This window comes from Talaromyces atroroseus (assembly GCF_001907595.1).
Source record: "Talaromyces atroroseus strain IBT 11181 chromosome Unknown scaffold_8, whole genome shotgun sequence".
Classification (NCBI taxonomy): domain Eukaryota; kingdom Fungi; phylum Ascomycota; class Eurotiomycetes; order Eurotiales; family Trichocomaceae; genus Talaromyces; species Talaromyces atroroseus.
Genome location: NW_017971440.1, coordinates 1150900 through 1176198, shown reverse-complemented (window position 1 = coordinate 1176198; position 25299 = coordinate 1150900). Strand labels below are relative to the sequence as shown.

Below are 25299 nucleotides of genomic sequence, written 5' to 3'. Positions count from 1 at the left end.
ATGAAACCCCCAAAACTTGCTGAACGAGGCAAAGCTCAAGATTATTGTTGTCGTTAGGTTTTTATGTATACTCCGTACTCCGAATTCGTATCGTAACTATTTTTTTGTGATGGGGCGGCATGCATTGCTCCACCGTCCCGCCCGTTCCAGCCAGGCCTCGAAACCAGTGTTTACAAGTGCTTCATCCACATGCTGCCCGTGGCAGGGCGCTGGGGCGGAGCGATGTGGTTCATGACTGTTGACACAAGAGTCAGCCTCCAGTCGGATAAGCCAATACAGGAACACGTGAACTTACTATCAATGACTTTGCGCAGCTTGGACTTTGGCTTTTCTCGAAGGGTCTCGGCATCGCTGTGGAAGGAGGCAGCCGAAGACGCAGTTCTTGAAGATGCAGACGAAGTTGAAGACGAGGATGAAGATGAAGATGAAGATGAAGAAATGCCCATGGCTTGTTTCTCAGCGGCCCTGTCGTAGACCTCAGGCAGAGAGCGGAAGTTGGGGAATCCGTGAGGCATTCTGAGAGAAGGAGAATAGATATAGTTTGGATTGGAAGAGTGGTAGAAAGCAAAGTGATGGATGGATTTGTATGCTTTGTGTTGTCGCTGTTGGTTTCGATGTGCTTGCTGATTGATGGTGATGAAGGATGATCCAAAGCCGTGGCATTCTGGACGCCTTTATATTCGACGATGCCATACAGAATTTTTATGCGCAGTGCTGTCTAGATGCTTCTGTCATCATCATTATTCCGAGGCCTCGGACTAGAGGAGCGGCGTAGGGCTCGGAATGCGGCGAGCAGAGGCGGTGCCAGCCAACCAGCCGCCGCCAAACTACGGCGTGGGGACTCACTCCGATCGCCGCTGAGCGAAAATCCGAAAGGAAAATTTGTTGCAGCTGCGATGCGTCACTCCGAGCGCCTGGTCCGGCTCGGATTGGGATGACTCAGATGCAAACCAAGACGGCCATTGACTCATATTTTGCCTTTTGGGCTCGGTTCTAGACAGACAGGGAAAAAGAAATGTCAGCGCCTCGTCGAAACGGCCTGCCCAGCTCGTGCGAGCCGTGTCGAAAGTCGAAACTCCGATGCGATCATGCTACTCCGTGCGGCAGATGCCGGCGGAGGAAGAGGCCAGCCCAGTGCATCTACCATCCGGCGCCCATGACCAAGCGTATGTCTCCAGAAACTGCACGCGCACGACGTACTCTTCCTTCGCCGGATACTTCCTCTGCAGGTAATACTGGTAATACGACCCCGCCAAAGAATGCAGATTCGTGCAGCGAAGGCCCTCTCCGTGCTAAGCTTATCGCGGACTGGAGCAAGAAAACCTCATCGTCGCCGGGCACCGGGGTGCTAGGTCCGACAAGCTACTCGGCCGTCTATGAAGAGAGCGAAGACGTGATTAAATCTTCAGCTACCTCCTTTCAAGACCTCTCCCAATCGCTAAGGAGAACCCTGACTACCGTCGACGATGTACAGATCCAGCTCGGCGCGGAGCTCTTGCTCTTTCTCTACGATGATTTGACTCTGTACGAGCGGATGGTGTTGTCCAAATTAAGCCATTGCGATGGCCACGTCTTCTCCCCTTCGATTATACGACTCGTGTTTGCGTCTGTACGACATATGCTTACTGCTGCGATCGAAGACCAGTCCGATCCACTGCCCGATCTGTTCAAGTTGTCAAAACGAATCTTCGAGAATTGCTCCAAGCCGATTCGGATCGATGCACATATGACACCGCAGGATTACTTCATCTCAATGCCTTATAAATGGGAGGTTATTGCGTTGATATTCTCGATCATCGGTGCAAGCGTGTGTATTCTTCCAGTCTCTTATCTCATATCGATAGGCTTCAATACCGCCAGTTTAGACCCGAAAGGTCTTGCTCATATAAGCATTGCTGCAGGAGACAAGTGTATCAAATTTTGCGAGAATGCTGGGATTATGTCCGAACCGCTTTCTTGGGCTTTGCTTTCCCACGCCGCACTACTCACCCTTGTTTATGGAGATCACGGTAAGATAGATGATTCTTTTTCCCGAATACTATACGATGGTCTAACAACATCAATAGATTATCGCGCTTGGAAGGTTGTCGGTGATTTATGCACGCTTGTCTTCGCCCTTGGTTATCATCAAAAGCAAAACAGCGTGATGCTGCCTTTCTTCTTGGTCGAGCATAGAAAGCGGCTCTTGCTCGGAGCGTACGCAATTGACAAGGAACTTGCGACATTTCTCGGGCGCCCGCCGAGAATCAGTTGGCGACATATTGACATTGACCTCCCCCTGGATATTTCATACGAGGAGCTCCTGGCCGAGCCCGAGATACGAGACGCTGCAATCGCAAGGTTAGACAAGGATGGATGGAGTTCAAATGGCACGGTTTCCAAAATCTCATTCGCTCGTGCAATGTTTGTGATGGGCCGAGTCAGGGAGCTTGTTCTTGAATTGTCTCTCAATTCTCGGATAGATGACATAGAATCCAGGATCGAACAGATATCGAAAATTGCGAAAGAAACTCGCAATACATTGCCAGCACGTTTTCACAAAGGTGAAATAAACACCATGACTGGTCTTCAGCCAGAAATTACTTTCATGTCTCTCTACTTCGATCTGGATTGCCTGTACAACGAGTTTATCATGCAGAGAATTCTCGTCAAGAGAACCGGCCGTGGATCAAATACCCTGAAGCGTATTGCTCATGGGATGTTAGACACACTACTCGCTCTCACAGGGAGTAGGGCGCCTGATGGAACGGATAATAACACCGTGGCTTGGAATGTAAGTTGTAATGACAAACGCTATTGAAGACTTTTTTTTTTCACTGACCAGAAATAGGTGTCTTTCTTCGGTCTACCTTGCGCCGGCATCCTAGCAATTGAACTTCTCCGCCAGTCCCAAAACGCGCAAACTGACTCTCGACTCCCTCGCTCAGAGGTCATTCAAAACCTAAGTCGGTTCGCGGCCGACCTAGAATACGCTGTTCCCCGGGAAGCCGGCAACTACGAAATCTGCCAGCAAGCCCGGAAAGTAATCCGTAGTATTTTGGATCACGTCCTTTCTGCTCCGCCAGTACCTCTGACGCCTGGGAGTGCAGAGGTCAGCTCTGTGCCCGTTGAGTGGTTCACGAGTAATGAATTTTGGCTGGACCAAGATTCGGAGTTTATGAGATGGATCAATAATTTTGATTGGAATCAGGATCTAACTATGGCGGAGTAAGTTTTGGTCTCGATGTCTAGGGGTTAACAACGCTATAATATTGTATTATATAGTACCAATAGCAGCCTTTGATCGTGAATTGCATCATGTCTGTGATGGTTAAAGACGATAAGAGAAAGATCCTAGAATCTCATATTGCGCATATAATAAAGAGGCTGACAACCTTATAGAAACACCTCTATTTTCTATACTTCGTATATACTATGTATAAGACTCTTTAAAGTAATACGAAGACTGCTCCATCGCACTAGGCTTAATGTAGACTAACTCAAAGGCAGCCACACAGCTTGGCGCCTAGGAGTTGAAGCCTCAGGCAATATGCGTGCGAGCCGGCTGCAACCAACCACCGTAGTTGATTGGCTTCATTTGACATGTTACCTGTTGACACCGTGGGCGTGTAAGAGATATTCGAGTTGAGATATCAATCTTGGAAGTTTAGGGAATAGCGCGTATTATTTTAATTTTAGGATGATGGGGCTGTGTCCCTCTTACGAGGGGCGTACTCAATCCCATGAAATGTGCTACTTTTTTTTGACTTGGACCAACAAGCTGGCTAGTTAAGGCTATGTAAGCCACGCATTATTAGTGCCTACCAAACTGGTCTCTATACCAAACTTGAGTTAGACTTGAAGTTAAGTCCTGTTTAGGAAGAGCACAGATCGGCTTTAGCTTCATTGAGAGTGGTAAGATTTTAGGGGAAGAAAAAACAGGTCGTACTCTTTCATTCGTTGCTTTCATTCGTTGTCTTAATAGTTCGCTTTGATGAGCCACTGTGGCTGTGCCTCGCCCCGCGCATAGAATCTAACTAGTTACAAGTAGTTAGTCAAGCCACTGATTTTGATTCTGGCTGAATGGCATAAATTACACAAAAATGTGATCTTCCCCACACAAAATGCTAACGTCATGCTCACCTCCACTTGTCCATCGCATTACTTGCCTATTCGGAAATGCATGGTGGGTCTGTAGGGTTGCTGGAGCTTCAAGCAGTTTATAACTTCTTTCCGTGATATATAAATACCAAGGCTGGCATTACTGCTTGGTTCGCCCGTCATGCCTGGGTACATATCCACGGAGCAAGCAGAACCTAATGGCACGCGAATTTACAGACGACAACGCGATCCCCAGAGGCTGGCGGACGCGACAGCCAGGCTTTAGTATCTGGATCATCTTTGTTCTCTTTCGGAGCGTCCTAGAGGCACTTTTCTACAGTGTCTACTACATCCCGAGCTCCTTGCGCCAGAGTCCGGCATGGACCTATCGTCAGGCGTGCATGACGCGGTTTTTAGAGAGAGTTTTTCACATCATCACCGAGCTCGGTTTTACGCAATCGTTGAGCTTGGAGCCCGGCGATCTTGGCGATCGATGGGTGGCCATCGACCCAGCACCAGCCGGCGAGTGTTACGGTGATTTTACGAGTGATACCATCAAGCCAGAGAAGATTGGCGGCACATGGTATCCGAAGCTGCCATCGAAGCAATGGCTACTGGAAGAGCAAAACCTGGTGGTTTTGTCCTTTCATTCTGGATCCCTCCTGTGGCTGAGTGGACGGCCAGAGGACTCCGGGCCCACGGCAGAGCTGCTGAACAACAAGCTGGGCAGCAATACTCACTCACTTTGGCTGCAATACCGTCTTGCTGGCGGCAATAACCCAACACCGTATCCCGGAGCCATGCAGGATGCAGTGACAGCATACGTTTATCTCATCGAGGAAATGGGAGTTTCCCCATCGCGCATCGTCCTCGCAGGCGACTCCACGGGCTCGACTATCGCAATGGCGCTTCTGCGCTATCTTGTCTCCATCAAGGAGATACCGGGCCATAAGCTTGCCAAATTCCCACCTCCAAAGGCATGTCTTCTGTTTTCGCCCTCGGTCGAGTATAGCTTCGAAGGTGACCCTGAGGCCGTCAGCGCAAATAGAAATATCAAGACCGACTACGTTGAGTCGCGCATGATGGCATGGGGGGCTAGAGCTCTTGCGCCCCCTAAGACCGTACGACTGGATAGCCCATATATCTCTCCGGCACTGCATCCATTTGCAACTCCAGTTCCGATTTTCGTTCAGGTAGGAGGTGCCGAGGTTCTTTGTGATAGTGTCCGGGGGTTTGCCAACGTGATGAGCGCTGTCCCGGGTAATCGGGTCGAATATTTCGAAGTCCCAGGTGTACCGCATGATGTTTATGTTGTGGGGTCTCTACTGGGATGGTCGAAGGAGCAAGAAGAGATCCATGAGGCTGCAGCGAGGTTTGTTTTAGGCGTTTAGATCTAATACTTGTTGATCACTGAGGACTAGCATATATAAATGTTTCTTTCTACCTAACTACCCAGGCGAAAACTATCTATAAGACTAGAAAGTAGCATACATAACAGTGCTGCTGTATATACCTAACTACTATATGATTTTCATGTATATACGTTTCGACTTGGACAAAACTTGGTAAAATCTGTCAAAGTTTGCATTGAATGATCACCGGGAACGACAGAACCGATGGATAGTTAGATACACAGATAGATAGCTTCAAACATGAATCTGATCATCACGACCCACGTAGTACGTGGTAATAGTGGCTACTTCATCAGAGCCTAGAGATCCAACACCGAGCACAACCGTGATATGCAACCATAGGTAAAGCATGAATGTTGGTAGTAATAGTGGTAGTAGTAGCGATCGATATCACCAGGACCTATGTTCGCTTTTGTATTGAAGGAGTGACAGAAGAAAGCTATATGCAGCCCAGTCGTAGTCGCTGTTGGAGAATGAACTCGTCCCTATATATAAAAAGACACTTACGATGATGGCTGGCATGACGACCAGTATGCACCTGTCGCGACGCAGGTGTATCCGGATTCGCAGACTGTTGATCCGCTGTAACCTTCGCCTCCGCACTATATGAAATATCACGATGATCAGAAATCAAGGCTGAATCCAGTTTAGTTACACATTTGGAGACATTTTTCTTGCATAAATATACAGGATAAACACGCCGCAGAGACCATTTAGCAAATTTTTTTTCAAACAAAAGTTCAATAACACCAAATACCAAAAAGTAGAAGCAAAAAAAAAAAAAGGAAAATGGATTTTTTTTATACCTGTCCCCACGCAGCAACTGGAGTTCCAGTAGCAGACGCGGTAGCAGTGGCACTGAGGCCGGAAGTCGGGGTTGGCACAACGGGGGCCAAAGAAGCAGTGGCCGTGAACGATCCGGAGCATACCTCTCCAAGGCGAAGGATGGTTTCGGCCTCCTGGGCAAAAGTGCAGCCGTCGTTAACGTTGTTGTCGGAGAAACCAGCAGCCCACATCATGATGCCACCGAAATTGCTGTAGTTTGACGAAACAGATTCAATGATGGGGAGGAGCTGTTCGGGTGTGGCGTAGTAGACTGAGCCACTCTCCAGACCGTTGGCGCCCAGGGGAGAGGCAGGAACACCGACGAAGAGCTCAGCAGCAGAGGAGTTGGTCGTGGCAATGAAGGACTCCCATTCGTCGTAGTTGAATGCAGCGTCTCCGTTGATACCGAGGGCGCACGGGTAGGTGTAGTTGTTGTTGTTGTAGAACTGCACCCACAAGTAGTCGAAGACAGAGTCCTCGATCATCGTGCCCATGTTAGGCTCCGGGATGGGGCATTGGGGTGCACCGGAAATGTAGTAGGTGTTCTCCTTGTCGGTCTCAAAGTTGGAGCGCAGGGTTGAGATCAGGTAGGGGTAGTACTCGCTACCGTCAGGGTTCTCAATATCGAAGTCCCAACCGTTGACAATGGCATCGCCAAAGGGACGAGTGACGCTGGAGTTGACTCCGTTACCGTAGGCATCCCACAGGTATTGGCCGATAGCTTCAGCTTCCTCGATAGAAGAGAGCGAGTAGCCACCAAGACTGCCTCCGACTGATAGGAATACCTGGATACCGTTCTCCTGGCAAGTGGTGACAGCAGCAGCAACTTCATCACAGCCCTGGGCACTTCCAGTATTCGAAAGAACCTGGCAGGTTTGGCCAAACAACCCTCCGGGAACGGTGACGCCATTTCCGTACTGGTACAAAAAGGAAAGGATCAGGATATCAACACCGGCGGTGCCGTTGCAGTATGTGCCAGGGTCGTTGTTCTCCTCAACTCCACCGCCATTCTGGCCCCAGTACAGCACGGATTTGCCGGTCGAAGTCGTGCGTCTGGGGAGGTCGACAGGACTTGCCAAGACGGTGCCAGCCAGAAGGCTGAGGCCGGCAAGCAAACTGAAGGAACGCATGTTGTGGGGGATAATATATAGTATGTACAGGTAAAGGGGTAAGGGAGGGTATATTTCAATATGTACAATGAAGAGTACTTGCTAGAAGTAGATAAGGAGGGGACTGGGAAGATCCGTCGAGGACCACCTTGGTTGTTCAGAAGGAGTGTCTGATTGTGCGAGTACCTGGCTCGAGTGAAACAGAGAAAGAAACAATGGAAGAGGGAGGGAAAGCAAACAGTATAAATAATATACATTTTTTTGACCCTTCCAAACGCGGGACGGAATATCCTCGAGTGGATAGTTTAGTACTAGGTACGGTTGGGTGAATGCAACGGGACACATGATACAGTAGCCCTGGCTCTTGTAAGGTTGTAGTCCTCGGGTCTGAGGGGTTGTTTGTATGTGCGTAGGAAAATTCACCAAATGACTGTGACGGTTTCGTCGTTTGAAGGGCCATGGCACCGCGCAAGCCCGCGGTTTTCTGAATGAAACGGACGATCTCAATCGATAAGGCAAATACAAGATATGGATGCTCGGTGTTTAGACAAGCAAGATGCAACGTTCCCTTAGTTTAGCGCGCGTGGCCTAACTTATACGGATGAGCAAGAGCTGACTAAACTACTTTAGTAGGAATTGAGGCTTTAAGCTCATGCTAATTTTACCTATTAGGGATGATGCAAGTATGTTAGCATGGAGGAATGTGGGAAGAAATAATATCCAAGAAGATCTGCATGTCATCTAACTAGATACGTACTCAGATGGAATCGTTCATGTTACCTTCGCCTTGCCAATCTCCAGTATAGCAGACTAGTCAACTAGGCTACAAGTAGTAGCTAGGGCTTGATCAGCGGCGGTCTGCGCATGAGATGTTGGAATGACATGCGAGGCACACCCATGATTTTTTACAACTGACACGGCACGGTAGCAGTGCGTGGCGCACCTAGTTTGCTTCTTATGCCGAGGACATATATGAAACGCGTGGCATGTCTGCGTGCCTAGATATCTACACATTGACTATACGGCTATAGACTGCGAAAGCCGCAAGCTCAGCCTCGTGCAAACCTTACTGACATCAGAATAAATAACGCCATCCTTTTCTCTCGTGCGATGGAGGATTCATGCCAAACGGGGCTAAGAGCCATGTTGGTGTTACCCAAACGAGGGAGAGAACCCTGGCTGAGAGCTCAAACACGGAATGAGCATTATGGTCCTGGCCTGATGACGACTGACTGCCCTGACTGAGCTATTGGCCTGCAGAATAAGAAAACAACGGTGGGGGATAAGTGCTACTACGCAATATAATTAGTGCGCATTTAGGTCAGGGGATTCGACTTCTGACTGGACCGTACTCGACAAGTACTTTAGGCTTTTGGCTATGAAGTTTAGTGTGCTTAAAGGTGCATTTGCTGGTTCTCTATCTATCCGATGCACCTAATCTAATAATATATTCTCCCAAGCAGAACAGTAAAGAAGAACGAATATATATATCCTATGTTCCTCAATCTTCCTATCTACGCCATGGATGCTTTTCCATCCGCACAATTCATAAAACATACCTCGAATCATCTGAAAATACCCCCCTGCCACATGTTATCATCCGGTCATCCGACGAGGGGCCGAGAATGGTCACAGAGTAGCATCGTCTAATTGCCCCGCGCGCCAATCACAACCAATTATCACCCGGAACGATAATCCTTATTATACACATAGTTAGAGTGATCAATAGCATTAACTATAGTAATAGTACGTACTAGATAAGTACGTTTCATACGACCTATTAACTACCTAGGTCCTATGGTGATCAATCCGATACCACATAGTCTTCCTAGGTTATTATTTCGCAATGCAGAAGAACAATGACACCTGTGTATAGTATGTGCATGCAACATGCGCCATTATGTGGGCGCGGAGATAGGAAGAGGCTAAATACAGGTATATGTAGTATCTCGTCAAGTTCCAATGTGGTTTACATGCTAGATACATTAGCTATACATCCAGCGGGGTAGGTAGATGAAGGGCTATATATATAGCTAGGTACCTCAGGGTTATGATTTTTCAAACTGTCGCATGACAATAGACATGGTGAATGGTCTCTTGCCTTCTACTTAGTTATGGCTGGAGACAAGATTAGTGATCTAGGTTTGGGGCTATTACGAATAGTACTCTAATTTACGAATGAAGTGATGCGTTGGATGGATGTGTTCTGAGATTTAAGGAGTAGATCTATGAACAAGTCTATCAAGTCATTATACAAGACGTCGCAAATAATACTATTTACACTCCCGACTACACATAATTAAAAGGACAGCACAAGCTCCTTCAACTTTTGGAAGTCGGGGGTACCAAGGCCAGTAACTGGATCCCAGCCCACGGTAGCGTTCCACGAAGCGTAGGGGACAATGCCGCCGCCGGCTTGGGCTTCGCCGCTCTGGCCGTCAATACCGTTGCAGCCAACGGAACCGCCGCCGGTGATGTCGTTGAGGGCAGTGAAGCCAATGGCGTAGAAGAATGGGTTCAAGTAGCCGAGAGTGGACTTGCCAGCGGCCAGACGAGCATCGTTCAGCAAGGCAATGATACCAGCCCAGGTGGGAGAAGCAGCCGAGGTACCGCCACTGGGACCAACGACACCACTGTACACAATGGCATAGTCGGGAAGGAGACTGTGTGCGGAAATGTCGGGGAAGCCACGGCCGCCGAAGTTGGTGTATTGGGAGTAGTATTCCTTGGTCTCGCTGCTGATGTATTTGTCTAGGTAGGTCTCAATAGCAGCCTCCTGGAACCAGGCGCGGGGGAAGTAGTTGCTGAATCCACCGGAGCTGGCAGTCCATGCAACCTCTGGGGTGACGGCCTGGGTACCTCCGACTGAGGTCACGTAGGGGCAGGTTGCAGGGAAAATGGGCTCGAATTGGGTGGTATTCTTGCCGTCGTTGCTCAAGCATCCGTCGCCAACACCCAAGTCACCGCTGGATTCCAAGACAGAGATACCTCTGAAAGACATCAGTTAGCATTGATAAGCGCTAGTGAAAAAGGTTTCGTATAACTAACCTCAATCCAGTCAATCCAATCAAGGTGCAAACGCGAATCGCATACAGATATGGCACAGTCTCTTCATTGTCACCGTATGAGTTAGAGATGACTTGCGGCAGATCAGCGTTGCTCTGGGACAGAAGATACTCGTAATACGGGAGATAGGGCTCGTTGTCGTCAGTTGCCGTATCCAGACTAGGGATGAACGGACTGTCATGACAAGTTAGTTGGTTGTCAATCTCATCCTATGTTCCATATATATCTCTCTCTCGATATACAAAGAACCAAAAGAGGAAACTTACGGTGCTCCTCCGGTAAGGAACTCAGTCACAGGCAGTGGGTGGGAGACGCCAACGATGTTTTGAACATCGAGGTTGGCCTCGCCATCGTAACCGGCATTTGGGTCCTGAGAGTTGAGTGCGTCATTGACAAACACCTTGGTCCAGTTCTGGAACGGGATTCCGTTGACCTCCTCATAGTCGAACAGGTCGTCATAGATGGCGGATTCATTCAGGAAGCTTCCAAAGCCTACTCGGCTGCCGCTCTGGGCATTGGGGGTATAGTTTCCGACATTGTACATCTGCTTCAAGCACGCAGGTGTGATGGATGTCTGACAGGAAGCGGCCACGGAGACAGCCGAGCTGGACGACGTGGTGGTAGTCGAGGGCGAGCGCTTGCTCTTGTATGTTTTAATGGCGCGAGAGGTAGAGGTCTTGCCAAAGTAAGTTGTGGGCGAGATGAGGTCAATGTCGGACTTGATGTCGCTTGGGACGGAGTACGACAAAGTACGCAACTTGGCTGCACCGCCATCAGAGTAGTAGTTGAAGTCGGCCCCGAGAAGGCTGTTTGCCTGTTACCGCAACTGTCAGCGCGCCCATCACTCACACACCACTTTCATGAAACCGCGTTCTTCTAAGAGCAAGTCTTACTTTGCTGACAGTGGTGGCAAAGTTGATCGATTGACCCGAGTTGTAGATCTGGGTGATGCCGGCTTCCTGGAGCCAACTGGTCACGGCCTCGGCGGACGAATTGGCAGGTCCGAACTGAGAAGCAATGTCGTCCACGTCCAGGAACTGGCCGTAGCCGGCATTGCCGGGGGTCGAGAGAGACTGCAGCGTGCTCTCAAGCTGGTCGACATTCTGCAGGGCCAGTGCGACGGACAGCTGAATGGTGGTGTCTGCATCTGGAGTGCTGACCTTGGTCCAGCCCGAGGGCAGGCTCGCGAGGGACTCATGGGCCACCAGCGCAGCAGCACCGAGAGCAGGGACGGCCAATTGCGCCAGCAGGCCGGCGCCGAGGAGAAGGCTGCGGCTCATGTTGAAAGGGAAGTCTTGTCACGCTTGAAGTAGACGACTGGATTGCGCAGGGATGTTTTGCACGGGCAACAGCTGTCTATTTATGGTGGATCGACAAGCGGTCCGTAGCATATGCAGATGCATCGAAACAGGAAGGTCGACAGCGTTACACCCGCCGCCGATCACTCGATAAGATAATCCGCCGACGACGACGATTTATTTATTTATTTTTTTTTTTGACGTCTGTGTCGGGCTTGTATATCACGCCGTAATACAACGGAATGATTACATAGTCATGGTTATACATGCCAAGGACGCCTGTCTCGCAGCAGGATTTGTATTTCGTATAATACAAGCAACATGTCACAGATACTAGCAAGTTCGTCAAATATAAGTTACCACAGTATCTATGGAGCATCCTCCCCGCATCAATCAGGGGCGATCCCTCTGATTGCACGATTAGCCCAGCTGCGGAGCACATGTAACCTTGAGGAAGTCAATTTGCGTCTCTTTTAGGAAGGACTTTTGCGCTCATTTACCATGGATCTCGCGACATGCATTTGCTCTGTTTACTCTGTACGGCGCGTGCATTAGTGCGTAGATAACTGCAGCAATCCGGTCACACAACGCGCAAGTATACAGTAAACGCTATCACGCATAGTTGTAGTTATGTAAGGATTGAATCATAGTTGATTTGACTTTTATGGATGCTGAGATTGTAATCAACTCTTATGGATTCAGAAATTGTAATTTATTTCATGCTCAAATGGCCGCTCGTCGATTGCGGCACCTACCCCAACTAACCCTAACAACCCTAATTTTCTCCGGCTGAGATCCAGGTGGCTTTATAAGACGCCCGAGGAACTCTCATCTCGCTTCCCAGGCCAGCTGGGGAGAATGTGCTTGCAGTTTCTTGTCTGGTACTGAGTACGGAGTAGCAGGCCATGGATAGGATCCAGGAACAAAGACTGTTGAATCTTGTTCCTGTACAAGTTTGTTAAGAGCTCTGCCCGCCCTCTGGGTTTTCCATGCAGATACACGGCATAATCCTAAAGATAGGCTGAATGATCGGTCTCTGAGAATAGAAAGAGAGAGAGAGAGAGAAAGTGCAAAAGAGAGTGCAAACCAATCCTGTTTGCATGGGTGGGGGGTATGCAAAGCTTAGCAAAAGTAGCAAACACAACAAATACGCTATATCGGGGGTGTTTGCTCGGTTTGCAGCAAGCCTTGCGGAACTAGCAGCGGGAGCTAACCTGTTTAGGCGCTAGCGCTGTGAACACACCGCTGGAATTCTGCATCGGGATGTCCGAAAAGCCGAGTATACAAAGCCGAGTATCATCACATATAAATAGACGGACGCTTCCACGAAGTAAAAATAACACAAGAACAAGAATAACTCAATCAACCTCGATCACATCAAGGTAAACATGTCTTTCACCGGCAAAGTAGCCCTCATCACAGGCGGCTCCAAGGGCATCGGCCGCTCCACCGCCGAGCAACTCGTGGCTCTCGGCGCCAAAGTCGCCATCAACTACTCCTCCGACGAGTCTGCGGCTGCAGAAGTCGTGACCAAGCTAGGCGCCGACAACGCGCTTGCCATAAAGGCCGATGCAGGATCAACCAGCGGCATCAAGACCATTGTCGACCAGACGGTGGCGCGGTTCGGGAAAATCGATATCCTCATCGCGAGCGCCGGCATTATGCCGCTCGCGAACCTTGACGACTTGACGGAGGAGCTGTTCGATAGAGTATTCCAGGTCAACGTCAAGGGGCCATTGTTTTTGGCAAAGGTATGCACTCTACTTTGTGAAATCCAAAAATTCTATTCAGCTAATGCGGAAAAATAAAAAGGCTGCCGTACCACATATGGCTCCGGGATCACACATTGTCTTTTTCAGCACCTCGCTATGCCACTCCAACACGGTCATGGCTCCGCAATTGACATACTGCTCCAGCAAGGGTGCCATTGAGCAAATTACCCGCATCCTGTCCAAGGATCTTGCGCCAAAGGGCATCATCGTGAATGGAATTGCTCCGGGACCAACAGCGACGGAACTGTTTATGAGGGGGAAGCCGGATGCATTGATTGAGATTATCAAGAAGCAGTCCCCTTTTAACAGATTGGGTACGCCGGAGGAGGTGGCGGAGACCGTGGTTTATCTGTCTGGTACTTCGTGGGTGGCCGGGCAGACGGTGAGGGCTAATGGTAGTTTAATTTAAGGAATAGTTTATAACATATAATGTTTTAATACAAGTTTCTATACATATTTGACACATATATAACCATTCTTAATTCCGTCGTCGTGTTCACATCAGACAGGCATTCGTATGCTAAGCCACGGAGTACAACCATGGGCTAAAATCGATACCATCTACGGAATATATCTCTTCCTACCAGAAGTCAGGAGAAGCAGCTATCCATATGAATCAACGGTTGAGTTGTGCTACCTTGTACTATATAATACCTATGTTGTGACACATTGGATGCATTTTCTTGCTACATCAAGTAAATGCATTATTGGATAGCTGCATATGTTTATTGGCCATATTATCTTCATGTATCCGCACACCTGGTTTGACAGATGCATGCTGCCAATTGCTTCTTCCAGCAATCGCTGAAGGATTGGTTACTTGTATTGTCCGTTTCAAGATTGCAATGTCGTTCACTTGTAGAACCTACTTTGATTCTTTTTGCAGATAAGACGTGCAGTTCCTCTCCGCAGAGGGCTATACACTCACACACACTGACTCGGGATGAAGAAAATATAATGAATCTCATCCTCATCACCATCCTGCTCGCCAAGTTCATCTCCGCGACGACTACGACGACGACACGCATCTCCTTCCAGCAATGGGAGTCCCAATTCCCCATCTGCGCCCAATCATGCATGGATACATATTATGATGTGCAATTCGTCCCATACTGCGGCACGCAAGCAAAGAATAGCATCAAGACCTCGGACTTAAGATGTATATGTCAACGCCTCGAAAATCAGAACGACCTTGTTGCGCCCGAAAATAAATTTACCAATTGTATTATCAGTCGATGTACAGATACAGGAGACTTGAGCATGCTTGGACGTGCTGCTGATGAGGGTGAGTTATAAACCTATATAACTTACAGGCAGTGGTGGCAGGTCTAAATTGCTAACTTTCCAGTCGCCCTGATGTGTCAAACTACCTCCTCTTCATCTTCCTCTATGAATATTGCAGGTCAAGTGATTGGTGAGTAATGTACTGCTTCATCGCCGCAGCTTGTGCAGGTCACTAATGCATTGCCGTTGTGTATTTAAAAAGTTTCACCGTCGTCAAATGCAATTAACATCCCTGTGGCGATCATCATGTTTGCTGCAGCTCTCGCTTTCTAAGCATATTTAATACTACCCCGCTTATAGTATGAGATGTAAAATGTTGGATAGTGGAGGTTGGAGATACGAATTATTCTCTAAACCAGGCGTTTAGGTTCGCTGCGCCCCATTTCATTGCAAGTAGATTAAAACTCTTAATTATTGAGACTGACAGGTATTCGCACTACGGCGTCATATTGTTGTCATGCATCGAAAGATGAACGAACTCAATTACAGCGATGGACACTGGACGGAGTGGATCGAGGGGGTTGTATTAGAAAAAGTATGGTGACAACAAAGTTGAGAAAACTACTATGTACTAAGCTTCCGTCTGTTTCCGGCAGGATATCAAGGTTGTCTAATAAGTCATTATCTACCACGGAGTACTCCGTACTTGTTATAGATTCATCATTATTATTTTATGTTTCGGTTATAGTGTGCGAGGTTAAATGAAACTGTTTTCAGAGCTAAATTCGGACTAGTCTAGGGCAGGCAGGTTTATTGTTTACGAGGTACTTAAGTAGTAACTAAGCTAAGAATACTGATTACATATTCTTTCACAGTCCATAGCGTAAATCAAGCTATATAAAATCTAATTCCTGCGAATTCACATCCTAGTGAACAGGCTACATAGTATATTCGTCTAATACTACCTATGGTTGGCCCCCAGGGGCAATCTCCGTGTAGTGTTTCATTTTCTGAGTGGCTGGTCAATAAAACTAATAGTACAAAGTCAATGATTTGATATTTCTCGCTTGCTCCTCAACTTTGTGGGGTGCATGTACGGCTCTTCAAAACTGCGTCTATGCAGTCATTATTTAGTATGTTTTTAAAAAGTCACCTTGAACCGCCTTTTCAAAAGATCAGTTTGATTCCTTACTTCTGACATCCAAGTTCGAGTGTGCTATTGGCAGACATGGGGTCCGAACGTATCTTCGTATGTATGGTAAGATTAGCCGCGCTGTCTACGTAGCATTTTTTCCATGCTATTTTCTGACAGGCGTACATATACTCAAACTAATCATTTGAACGTTTATCGACTTCACGTGGCAATGTAGCATACCTAGTTCTGGGGGCGAGTAATGGTGCTACAACTATGAGAACAGCCACTCGCGGAGGCCAGAAAAGTGCGTAAAAAAAAAAAGCAATCGTGATGACTGACGCATATAAAGGCGGGACTATCCAGCATAGGTCGTGTTTCTTTGCGTATGTCTAGGTGCAGGAGAAGTACACATAATCACTTGAGAGATGTTCCTGTCTCTAGCTTCAGCTGCGCTGCTTGGAGCAGCCCAGGTTAGAGCTACCTTCATCCCAACAGTATCCGGCACTCCACAACTTATTGGTAACGTGTCAGATCCTACCATCGACCGTGACTCTTGCTGTTCTGCAAGATTTGGAAGTCGAGAACTATGGACATGCCGAGACTCGCAGCCATATGCCAACGGCGTACCGACGCTACCTATTTACTCTAGCTCAGCATCGTGGACCGAATTCTCCTCTGATGGTACTCCCCTCATCCAATCATGGACAGATGCTGCCGGCAACACCGAGACAGGCCTGCTATGCTCCGGCGACAACTACGAAGAACCTTTCTTCCCTATCCTGGCTGACGAATGCGACACAAACACCGCGGGCGCATGCTCGGACAATACACGTTATGTCATTTGGCCTAACAGTCCGCCCCTCGTGACAAGCGAGGATGCCACCACCGGCATCATCGAGGCTTTCACATGGATTACTGAGGCACATATTACCGATGAATTCGTCACCCTCGTCGCCGATCCTGCCGCGACGCTGTACCAGATCACTTACGATCCATCCGTCAACGGGGACTCAACCGGTCTGCCGAACGTGACCACCGTACAGGAGAACTTCTGGACAACAGACCAGATGCCCTACGGCACCTACGGCGGCGTCGTAGTCGACGACGTCGCATACCTCTATGGACAAAACGCGGCCGGCACGGTGGCTCTTGCGCAGGTCGCCGTTGGCTCGGTCACCGACAAATCCGCATACCAGTATTACGTGAATGGCGAATGGACAAGCACCATCCCGGGTGTCAACGATACCGATATTGCCATTGCGAATGCCGGCGCCGGGGGGCAGGGCACCTTCTACTACTCTAGTGTTTGGGGTCTGTATGTTTGGATCGGACAGGCAGGCATAAGCATCGCTCCGGATTTTTATATTACGACTGCCGCGTCGCCAGAGGGGCCGTGGACTGAGCCTACTAATTTCTACTCGGCAGAGTATGTTACCGAGTCGTATACGCTGCAGGCACATCCTGGTTTGTTGGCAAATGCCTCGGAGAATGCGATTTATTTGACGTACACCGTGAATCTTGCGGGGGAGTACTACACGCCCTTGATTTATGTGCAGTGGGAATCTTAGTTGTTTCGTATTTACTGTTCATTATAATGCTTATATTTACTTGTTCAACCAGGACAATACCATTGCTTCTGGGTTTGGATGGATTCATGGTTGGTTTGCTATTGATCGTCATCGTGTTCTAGATCTGCGAGCGGTCGGGAGGTTTTGCTATACCACGGTGACACTCAACAAAAGATGATTTCCTGAAGAAAAAATCAATTATTACTAGTGAGAGTATATATAGATTAGCTTCGGGATCACCATGTAGCGTTGCAGACTTTCCAAAGTCGTACGAGGATTACATGACTATACAACTAGCGTTATGGATATGCACATCATCGAATAAACCCCTGGGAACCAATATTTCTCGTGTATATTCGGTAAAATTTAGCAGACGATACGGCAGGTACTTGCAGAATAATTATTGATTCAATTGTAATCATTGGTTTCAATTGATTATCTGCTTTGCTACGCTGTCAGATGAGGCTTGCGCCAAACTGTGTTTTCTTGCTCTGCAAGGTTTGGAAGTAAGAAACTAAAGGACATGTAGAGACATAGCCATTACAAGGAAGCCTTCTCATATGAATCCTGTTTCGACTAGTAGATGGGATCTTGATTAAATCACAACAACGAAAGAAAGGACGGGCTTTTGAAATCATCATGCACGGAAAATGAGTGGTGAACACATCGACAAGGATCTAGTTTTGTATATCAGAAACATTGACTGCACTGACTCTTGCAAACATTTCAGCAATAGTAACATTGGTCCTCGGCACTTCAGGCGGCTGGTATCCCTCAAGATACGGGATGCGTTCGTTCTCTGTGCAACTCTGTTATCAGCACATGTGACATCAGTTACGAAAGCGGACAACAACAGCAAGGAAATCTTACCAAAAAAGGCTCTAACCCATGACTTTGGAGCTGCATCTGCCCCGTTATCCCACAGTGTCGTCAAATAAAGAGCTGTTGTACCGGGACTACCGGTCATTTCGTTTGCAGAGGCATTGAATTCGGGATTAACCTCCAAGGCATCCCGTACTCGAGCAGCACGGGCTCGCGCTGCCGCCTCGACAGTAACATGTTTATCCTTCCCAAAGGCTCCATAATCATATAGGCCAAGTCTCAGGGCTGTAGTCCACCAAATAGCATGGTTGAAGGTATGGTCATCTCCGAAGTAGGCATCGTTGCGCGACAATGACCCATCAAACTCGACGGCGTCGTGCTTTTTGAGATCCTCCAGGTTGAAAGTCGAGATATTCCCCGTTGTCGTAAGGTTGAAGGCCACCGCTTGCTCAAAGGCACTGTCGAATGTAGTTGGAGCGAAGTTGTAGGCTTGACTTACTCCTGATCGGACAGCGGCCAAATCGATGTTTTTGCCTGAACGGGGGAGGAAGCCGTGATTTGCCATTACATTGAGGCCAGGGCAGGGTGAGCGACCTATGCACCGTCTTGTCAGCGGGTTTGTGCAAAGAGACTGAAAAAAAAAGACTTACTGTCTCCTGGAACTGGTGGATGCCATTCGTGGCCTATAGGCGGGTGTTGCCAGCCATATGCGGCAAGACTAAATAGACATATCTCGAGGAACAAAGTGATTTTCATGATTTCGAGTATAGTAGCTTTTTTTTTTGTGTTATTTGATCAGATCGCGATTTTCCCTCATGGATAACCAGCATATATATACTTGTAGATGAGTGTAGACACCCGTGTTCACAGAGCGTATGCGTACTAAGCCACGGCGTATCCGTAGTAAGCGACACAGCGTATTCAGCCTCATAGACAAAGCGTATTCTATACGCGAATATTAAAAGTCATTTAGTACGTTCAGAGCTTCAATTTATGAGATGTCAGTCCCGATGTATGAGATATACGAGGCGGAGTCGCTTGGCTCATCATCATCGCCGTCGTTCTACGCTGTAAGCATCTAAGATTCATTCCAAATCATGACCATTTTCATCCATTCGCGGTAAGTGTATTATTGACGCTGGATTGTACAGCGAGAATATGGGAATCATGAAGGCTTGACAGCCTTGCAATGAAAGGTATATATAGAGAGCGACTCCCGGTCTCCTGCTGATATCACAAGAATAGAACTATCTATTTGACTTACATCCGACGCATATTTGTACACTGAATACAAGATGCATTCGCACTTTAGCTTCCTCTTGCCTATGGCTCTTATTGGGGCTGGCGTATTCATCGTTGCTTGCACCGGCACCAGCTTGACTTGCAATGCCCTCTGCCAGGAGTTTGCGCAAAATGGTTCATCGTGGGAAGTTGACCAGCACGCCTCTCGTGATTTCTCATTCTACGAAACTCCGCTCAATTTTTCATACGACCTTGCTCCAGGAAGCCTCCTCACTGTCGAGCCGGCCACCCAACTCTTGAATTACAGCGTCCCTAGCGGTCTCACCATGTCTCGCATTATATACACCACCAATGATCTGAATGGTACCACTCTCCCGGCTTCCGCGTATGTTTTGTGGCCTTATGCACCACTGGAAACTAGCTGTCATGATGATAAAGGCCAAGGATATCCAATGGTGGCATGGGCTCATGGTACCTCTGGTGAACTGAGAGGCTGCGCACCAAGTAACTACCGCAACCTCCAATACCATTTCATGGCCCCCTTCCTCCTCGCTCTACAGGGAATGGCGGTTGTTGCTCCAGACTATGCCGGACTCGGCGTCAACAGTTTACCGAATGGACGGAAAATAGGACACCCTTGGCTGAGTGGACCGGCACAGGCCAACGATCTGGCTAACGCCGTAATAGCAGCCCGGAAAGCGTTTCCCAGTTTGCTGACAGCCGACGGCCCCTTCGTCGCTATGGGCCATTCTCAGGGAGGCGGAGCGACTTGGGCTTTTGCGGAAAAGCAGGTCAAGGAACCTATCTCTGGATATAAGGGTGCCGTTGCTATTGCACCTCCCACACGGACCTTTGACCATCTGAGAAATGCTTTTAGTAATATCACGGAACCATGGGCTCAGGTCATCATTGCCGGACAGCCGAAACTCATAGCTGCAGTGACTGCTGTTTTCCCTTCGTATAATTACTCGGGTCTGACACCCGTGTCATATGATAGATGGTTCAACGTCTTGGAGCCATTGGATGGTTGCCTCCCGACAGATAGCCTTGCATTCACGAATGTGACCGTCGACGAACTGGTAGTGCCCAATTGGTATGACGCTCCTGAGGTTCAGAAGTACGCCGAATTAGCGGAAAGTGGCCGAAAGCAGTTCAAGGGTCCGCTGCTTGTTGTCTCTGGAGAGGCCGACATTGTAGTCCCACTTGACACAGTTGAGCCTGCGGTTGACGATACTTGCAAGATGTTGAAACAGGAGCATTGGAACGAGTCGCTGGAGTTTGTCTCCTACTCAGCCATGGATCATTTTCCAAGCATCCAAGCTAGCCAAATGAAGTGGCTACCGTGGATTAAAGATCGGTTGTCCGGTGCACCGGGACCAAGAGCCGGATGTCTCAAGAATGCCGTAACTGGATTCCGTACAGAGAATACGGTGCAGACCGCGATGCCGAATTTTCTTGAGGGTTGGGCCAGTGCTGAGGAGAGTTGGAAATATTCTCTTTAGTGTGAGCCGCGGAGAAAGATTGTTTATTTCTCCATGGATGATGCATTGGTACTTAGGCTATAGAACGTAGGAATAAGAGAATATCATTCTTCAAACCGCCATTTAGGGTCCTATGCCTCAAAGTTACTTTTCCTAAGCCACCGACTCAATCATTGGGCTTTTGGCGTACATATAGCTCGAGTTCGTAGAAAATTAGAAACCCCTTTTAAGCTTCCAAGTCGTAGGTCGTACCATCTTATTGGCCGGCTCGTACAAATTAATAAGTGTCCTAAGTTAGCTAGCGAGACAGCGTATTCGTAAGCTACCGAATACGCACTTGCATGAAGCTCAGGATGATTGGTTAGTTAGATGCTTGCCAACCCCATTCAAGAATTTGTGCTGAGGCTTAGACTCTCGAGATTTGTCATTGGGCCGGCCCGGAGTAGGGCGTACAACAGCGAAGACTAGGAGAAACTGAGTTGAACCAGGGCCTTTGGAGGCCTCGGTCTGATGCCAAGCTTCTCAGCTTCAGCTCTCATGACGTAGAATAGCAAAGATGATTCTTCACGAATTCCAAATATATGAGGCTGTGTACCGAAATGCCGTTTCTTCATGGGAAGGTCGTATAAGGAACGCAGTTGACTGATATCTTGACCCGTGCATATAACAATGAAGAACAAGTTTCACAAACCCTGCAACTACGATGAAGAAAGCCGTGCAAAATGTGGAAGAACAACAATAACATGAACGAAACTTCAAGTTCCGAGGCTGGTGGGTTCAGGACGCGCAGATCACACAAAAAGTCTAGGTACGGGTGCTCAAAATGCAAAAAGCGCAGGATCAAGGTATGCACAAAACTCAAGATGAAAAATTCAAGTTGACGCATTTCTAATGCTAGCATATAGTGCGACGAGCGTTCACCCAAATGCTCCAGATGCGAGAAGATGAACCTAAACTGCCAATATCCTAAAATAAGACCCGGCTCTGTGTTACCGGATCGGCTTTTAGTAGAGCCAATAGACCAATTACTTTTGCGGTACAGATCCGAAGCAGACTATGGGATTGGTAGTCCTTCAAATTCTGATCATTCGCCTGCAATTTCCGGAAGTCCACTGTCATCAATATCAAGCCTCGCTTCATCTCAACTGCTACTCGCCCCCTCGAGACAGGACCAAGGGATTGATTCCGCCTTGCTATTAGAGGCAGCACAGACGCTTGCGCCTATAGATTTCGAGCTATTTCAGCACTACCTCGAACATACCAGCAAGGATCTGACCGTTGGTGCTGAAGAGCAGCATACTCTGCAGATCGGCATTCCAAACTTAGCCTGTAAGAGTCAGCCTCTCATGAAATCCGTACTGGCACTATCGGCAATATGTCGATGTCTTGATATCATCAATCAGCCCTCAGCATCACATCAAGACCGCAGCCAAGTGATTGAGCTTCTGTCACTTGCAAACGGATATCACATGGAATCAGTACGAGAGATTCAGGCCACACTTCCCCAGACCAAGCACTATGACTATATTTTAGCTAATGCGGCGATGATGGGAATGTACGGTTCGGGTAGCCACTGTGCACGCATCTGGTTGGCTAAAACGGCAACATTAAATGAACAGCTGCAGGAAGATTTGATGCCCCGGCACTCGCAGTGGATTAGACTCTTTCGCGCTGTTCATGTGGCTTACGACGGACTCCTCAAAGACACTCAGTCCACGGAACATACAGTACGGTCTAGTGGAGATCATTCGCCCGATCACCTTACGGCGAGGAGCGGTTCCCAAATACAATACGAATATCAGTTTTCATCTCGGGTAGAGCAGCACAGAAACCCAATCAATCATGCATTGTATCCAATCATGGATGCTACGGTAGGCCCAGCACTGAAAAAGTTGCGCAAAAGGGCCAGGGAGCTGGCCGTTCTTGAAGCATGCAACGGAATGGGTGGTCGCGATAGCTTGACAACGACACCTATCCACGGCAATGCTGACATCGCGGCATGTTTTGTTGCCTTGAGGATCTTGAACAATATTGTCGCAGAGACCTTTCCTACTCACGAGTTGATTCGTAGCACACCACTCGATTTCGACGTCGATGTAGACCCGGTAGGACAATTGTCAGAAGTTTCCTCCTGGTTGCGGAGATATACAGCCAGCATAACATCCACGGTGCCCTCGCCTCTTCCTCGAAGATTCATCATGGCATTCGTCCACAGAGTTCCAACCAAATACCTAAACCTAGTTGAAGAGATGCACAGCATCATTCAGACGGATGCATCGGATGGTGACCAGATAACCTGGACGTCGGAGCCTAGTATAGCGCACCAGCTTGCTGTTGGAATATTCGCCCACTGGCTTGTTCTGGTTATGCTGCTGGATGGTGTGTGGTGGATTGGTGACCTTGGAGCTTGGGAGCTTGAACAGATTGTGACCTTTAGAAACGATGCACGATGGCCGATGCCTTTGTGGAATAGGGATGAGGACTGGTGGCCGGACAGCATGTTTGAAATCAGCCGACATTTTGAAAAGTACAGAACGAAGAGTGAGTATACTAGAAGAGACACTACATTATCTAGCGGTAGATACAAGTTGAAATAGCTGAACTCCTATTCGTCTTGTTTTGGATGCCCTCCGCCTATCCAAGCAAGAACACATGCATGCTTATTCAACCCTGCTTCACCTTTAGGGCTATGATGTCAGCTCCATGATTCCATGGCTCGAGCAAAAAGACCAAACTCGACATCCCATCAGCGGCTACTTTAATGATTGGCTATCCGCTAAACATCTACCGACTTGTCACTTGTAGAGCCGCAGTGATCCAATAGGGTCGTGCAGCATGTCTCACTAGACAGTACAGGGAGGGGTCACTAACTTATTCTCTTTTCGACAGCATTCTACGCTGTGGTATACTTTGTGCTTGGCTTTGAAAATTCTGTATGCTCTATGGCTGGGATCTTTATCACCGCCCGGTAGCTTGGGCGGAGGCTTGGTGCGGCTGTCTATATAATGATGAGAGGGTGACGCGGCATGTAGAAGGGAAGAGAATAAATCACGAGAAATAGGAAGAAACTAAGGGAATCGCTCTTTCGTTGTTGAAACTTCATATCCGCTCTCGTTCCTCCCACTCGTTCGTTGGTTTGTTGTTGACAACAGCTACGCTCGTTCCTGCATAGGACTCGTTCTCATAACAAGGAATATACATATCCAACAAGACACAAAACGAGGGAGATAAGAATGAAGCTCGGCTACGACATCCTCCTGGCATTAGGCCTTGCTGCGGTGGTGAGCGCTCGTCCACATTTCCCTCGCGATTGGAATTCGACCATCGTAGGTACTACTACAACAGCTACCAAGCCTTGTATTACGAGCACGAGCCTGCCTCCTCCTCCACCGCCTCCAGTATCTATCTCCAATTCAACGTTGACCCCTACATCGATTGCTGTTACCTCCACGGAAACGGAGCCCTGCACTACATCCACACCTCCTCCTCCTCCTCCTCCTCCTCCTCCTAGCACCACTACCACCGCGATTGTCACGATACCTTGCTCTAGCAGTGTTGCTAGCGAGACTACCCCCGTCGTGCCTCCGCCAGAGAATGAGACTGAGAGTGCCACACCTACTCCTTCTGTCCCCTCTGCCCCCTCTATCGCCCCGGTACCACCGGTAGAAACACTGCCTAGCATCAGTGCAATTGCGACCACTCCAGCCCCTACAGCTTCTAAAATCCCTACAAGCACAGCACCACCAATATTTACCGGTGCTGCGTCGGTCATCACTGCACCGCCTGGAAGCGCTGTTGTGGCTGCTATCATGGCTGTTCTCGCCGTGTTCTAGAAGCCCGTTGTCTCTGCTGAAAAGTGCAGTCAATATTCGTCAGACGGTGATGAGTGCAACAGGCCAGAAAGGAAGCTGTCGATGCGAATATTCGTACTATGGATGTCATGAGATCGAACAAACAAACAAACAAACTTGAACTGTTGGATGACAATACTTTGTGATTTAATGTTGCTATGGTTGCCGTGGTATATTCAAGTGTTGAATATGTGGTAATGGTGAAGTGAAAATGATCATAATGGTAAATTTAATTGAATTTATTCTTCCTATTTACAAGCTTCTTATCTAAGTAGTTGTAACTATCCTAAGCTGACTACGTGCTCCGTATTAAATAATCTATGTATCTCTGAATCCTTCGCTGATTTGTAGGTTTTTGTGGAACCAGTACAGAGATCTGCAGATGGCAAGCTGTGCAACACTTGACTATACTTC

The 25299-nt window shown here is 48.2% G+C and overlaps 11 protein-coding genes across 11 annotated transcripts; 7 read left to right on the top strand and 4 right to left on the bottom strand.

Annotated features, from left to right (window-relative positions):
- Positions 1–170: 170 nt before the first annotated feature.
- On the bottom strand, positions 171–515 carry UA08_06319 (hypothetical protein; the record flags this gene model as incomplete). Its single annotated transcript, XM_020268629.1, has 2 exons — positions 171–235; positions 296–515. The coding sequence occupies 2 exons, from the start codon at positions 513–515 to the stop codon at positions 171–173; spliced, it is 285 nt and encodes a 94-aa protein (XP_020118855.1).
- A 500-nt stretch (positions 516–1015) lies between these two features.
- Positions 1016–3283, top strand: UA08_06318 (hypothetical protein; the record flags this gene model as incomplete). The annotated part of the gene is made up of 4 exons (XM_020268628.1): positions 1016–2009; positions 2067–2773; positions 2831–3207; positions 3265–3283. The coding sequence occupies 4 exons, from the start codon at positions 1016–1018 to the stop codon at positions 3281–3283; spliced, it is 2097 nt and encodes a 698-aa protein (XP_020118858.1).
- A 1015-nt stretch (positions 3284–4298) lies between these two features.
- UA08_06317 (hypothetical protein) lies at positions 4299–5471 on the top strand (the record flags this gene model as incomplete). The annotated part of the gene is made up of 1 exon (XM_020268627.1): positions 4299–5471. One exon carries the CDS (start codon positions 4299–4301, stop codon positions 5469–5471), a length of 1173 nt encoding a protein of 390 aa, XP_020118857.1.
- An 821-nt stretch (positions 5472–6292) lies between these two features.
- UA08_06316 (Endochitinase 2) lies at positions 6293–7447 on the bottom strand (the record flags this gene model as incomplete). Its single annotated transcript, XM_020268626.1, has 1 exon — positions 6293–7447. The coding sequence occupies one exon, from the start codon at positions 7445–7447 to the stop codon at positions 6293–6295; it is 1155 nt and encodes a 384-aa protein (XP_020118659.1).
- Positions 7448–9725: 2278 nt separating this feature from the next.
- UA08_06315 (Tripeptidyl-peptidase sed4) lies at positions 9726–11772 on the bottom strand (the record flags this gene model as incomplete). Its single annotated transcript, XM_020268625.1, has 4 exons — positions 9726–10416; positions 10475–10666; positions 10759–11306; positions 11386–11772. The coding sequence occupies 4 exons, from the start codon at positions 11770–11772 to the stop codon at positions 9726–9728; spliced, it is 1818 nt and encodes a 605-aa protein (XP_020118660.1).
- A 1406-nt stretch (positions 11773–13178) lies between these two features.
- UA08_06314 (hypothetical protein) lies at positions 13179–15022 on the top strand (the record flags this gene model as incomplete). The annotated part of the gene is made up of 5 exons (XM_020268624.1): positions 13179–13541; positions 13603–13957; positions 14449–14847; positions 14911–14976; positions 15006–15022. 5 exons carry the CDS (start codon positions 13179–13181, stop codon positions 15020–15022), a joined length of 1200 nt encoding a protein of 399 aa, XP_020118841.1.
- Positions 15023–16346: 1324 nt separating this feature from the next.
- Positions 16347–17489, top strand: UA08_06313 (hypothetical protein; the record flags this gene model as incomplete). Its single annotated transcript, XM_020268623.1, has 1 exon — positions 16347–17489. One exon carries the CDS (start codon positions 16347–16349, stop codon positions 17487–17489), a length of 1143 nt encoding a protein of 380 aa, XP_020118842.1.
- A 677-nt stretch (positions 17490–18166) lies between these two features.
- On the bottom strand, positions 18167–19067 carry UA08_06312 (hypothetical protein; the record flags this gene model as incomplete). The annotated part of the gene is made up of 3 exons (XM_020268621.1): positions 18167–18288; positions 18360–18905; positions 18962–19067. 3 exons carry the CDS (start codon positions 19065–19067, stop codon positions 18167–18169), a joined length of 774 nt encoding a protein of 257 aa, XP_020118843.1.
- A 539-nt stretch (positions 19068–19606) lies between these two features.
- On the top strand, positions 19607–21055 carry UA08_06311 (hypothetical protein; the record flags this gene model as incomplete). The annotated part of the gene is made up of 1 exon (XM_020268620.1): positions 19607–21055. One exon carries the CDS (start codon positions 19607–19609, stop codon positions 21053–21055), a length of 1449 nt encoding a protein of 482 aa, XP_020118844.1.
- Positions 21056–21756: 701 nt separating this feature from the next.
- Positions 21757–23626, top strand: UA08_06310 (hypothetical protein; the record flags this gene model as incomplete). Its single annotated transcript, XM_020268619.1, has 4 exons — positions 21757–21805; positions 21843–21879; positions 22077–23575; positions 23610–23626. 4 exons carry the CDS (start codon positions 21757–21759, stop codon positions 23624–23626), a joined length of 1602 nt encoding a protein of 533 aa, XP_020118845.1.
- Positions 23627–24267: 641 nt separating this feature from the next.
- On the top strand, positions 24268–24867 carry UA08_06309 (hypothetical protein; the record flags this gene model as incomplete). Its single annotated transcript, XM_020268618.1, has 1 exon — positions 24268–24867. The coding sequence occupies one exon, from the start codon at positions 24268–24270 to the stop codon at positions 24865–24867; it is 600 nt and encodes a 199-aa protein (XP_020118846.1).
- Positions 24868–25299: the final 432 nt, after the last annotated feature.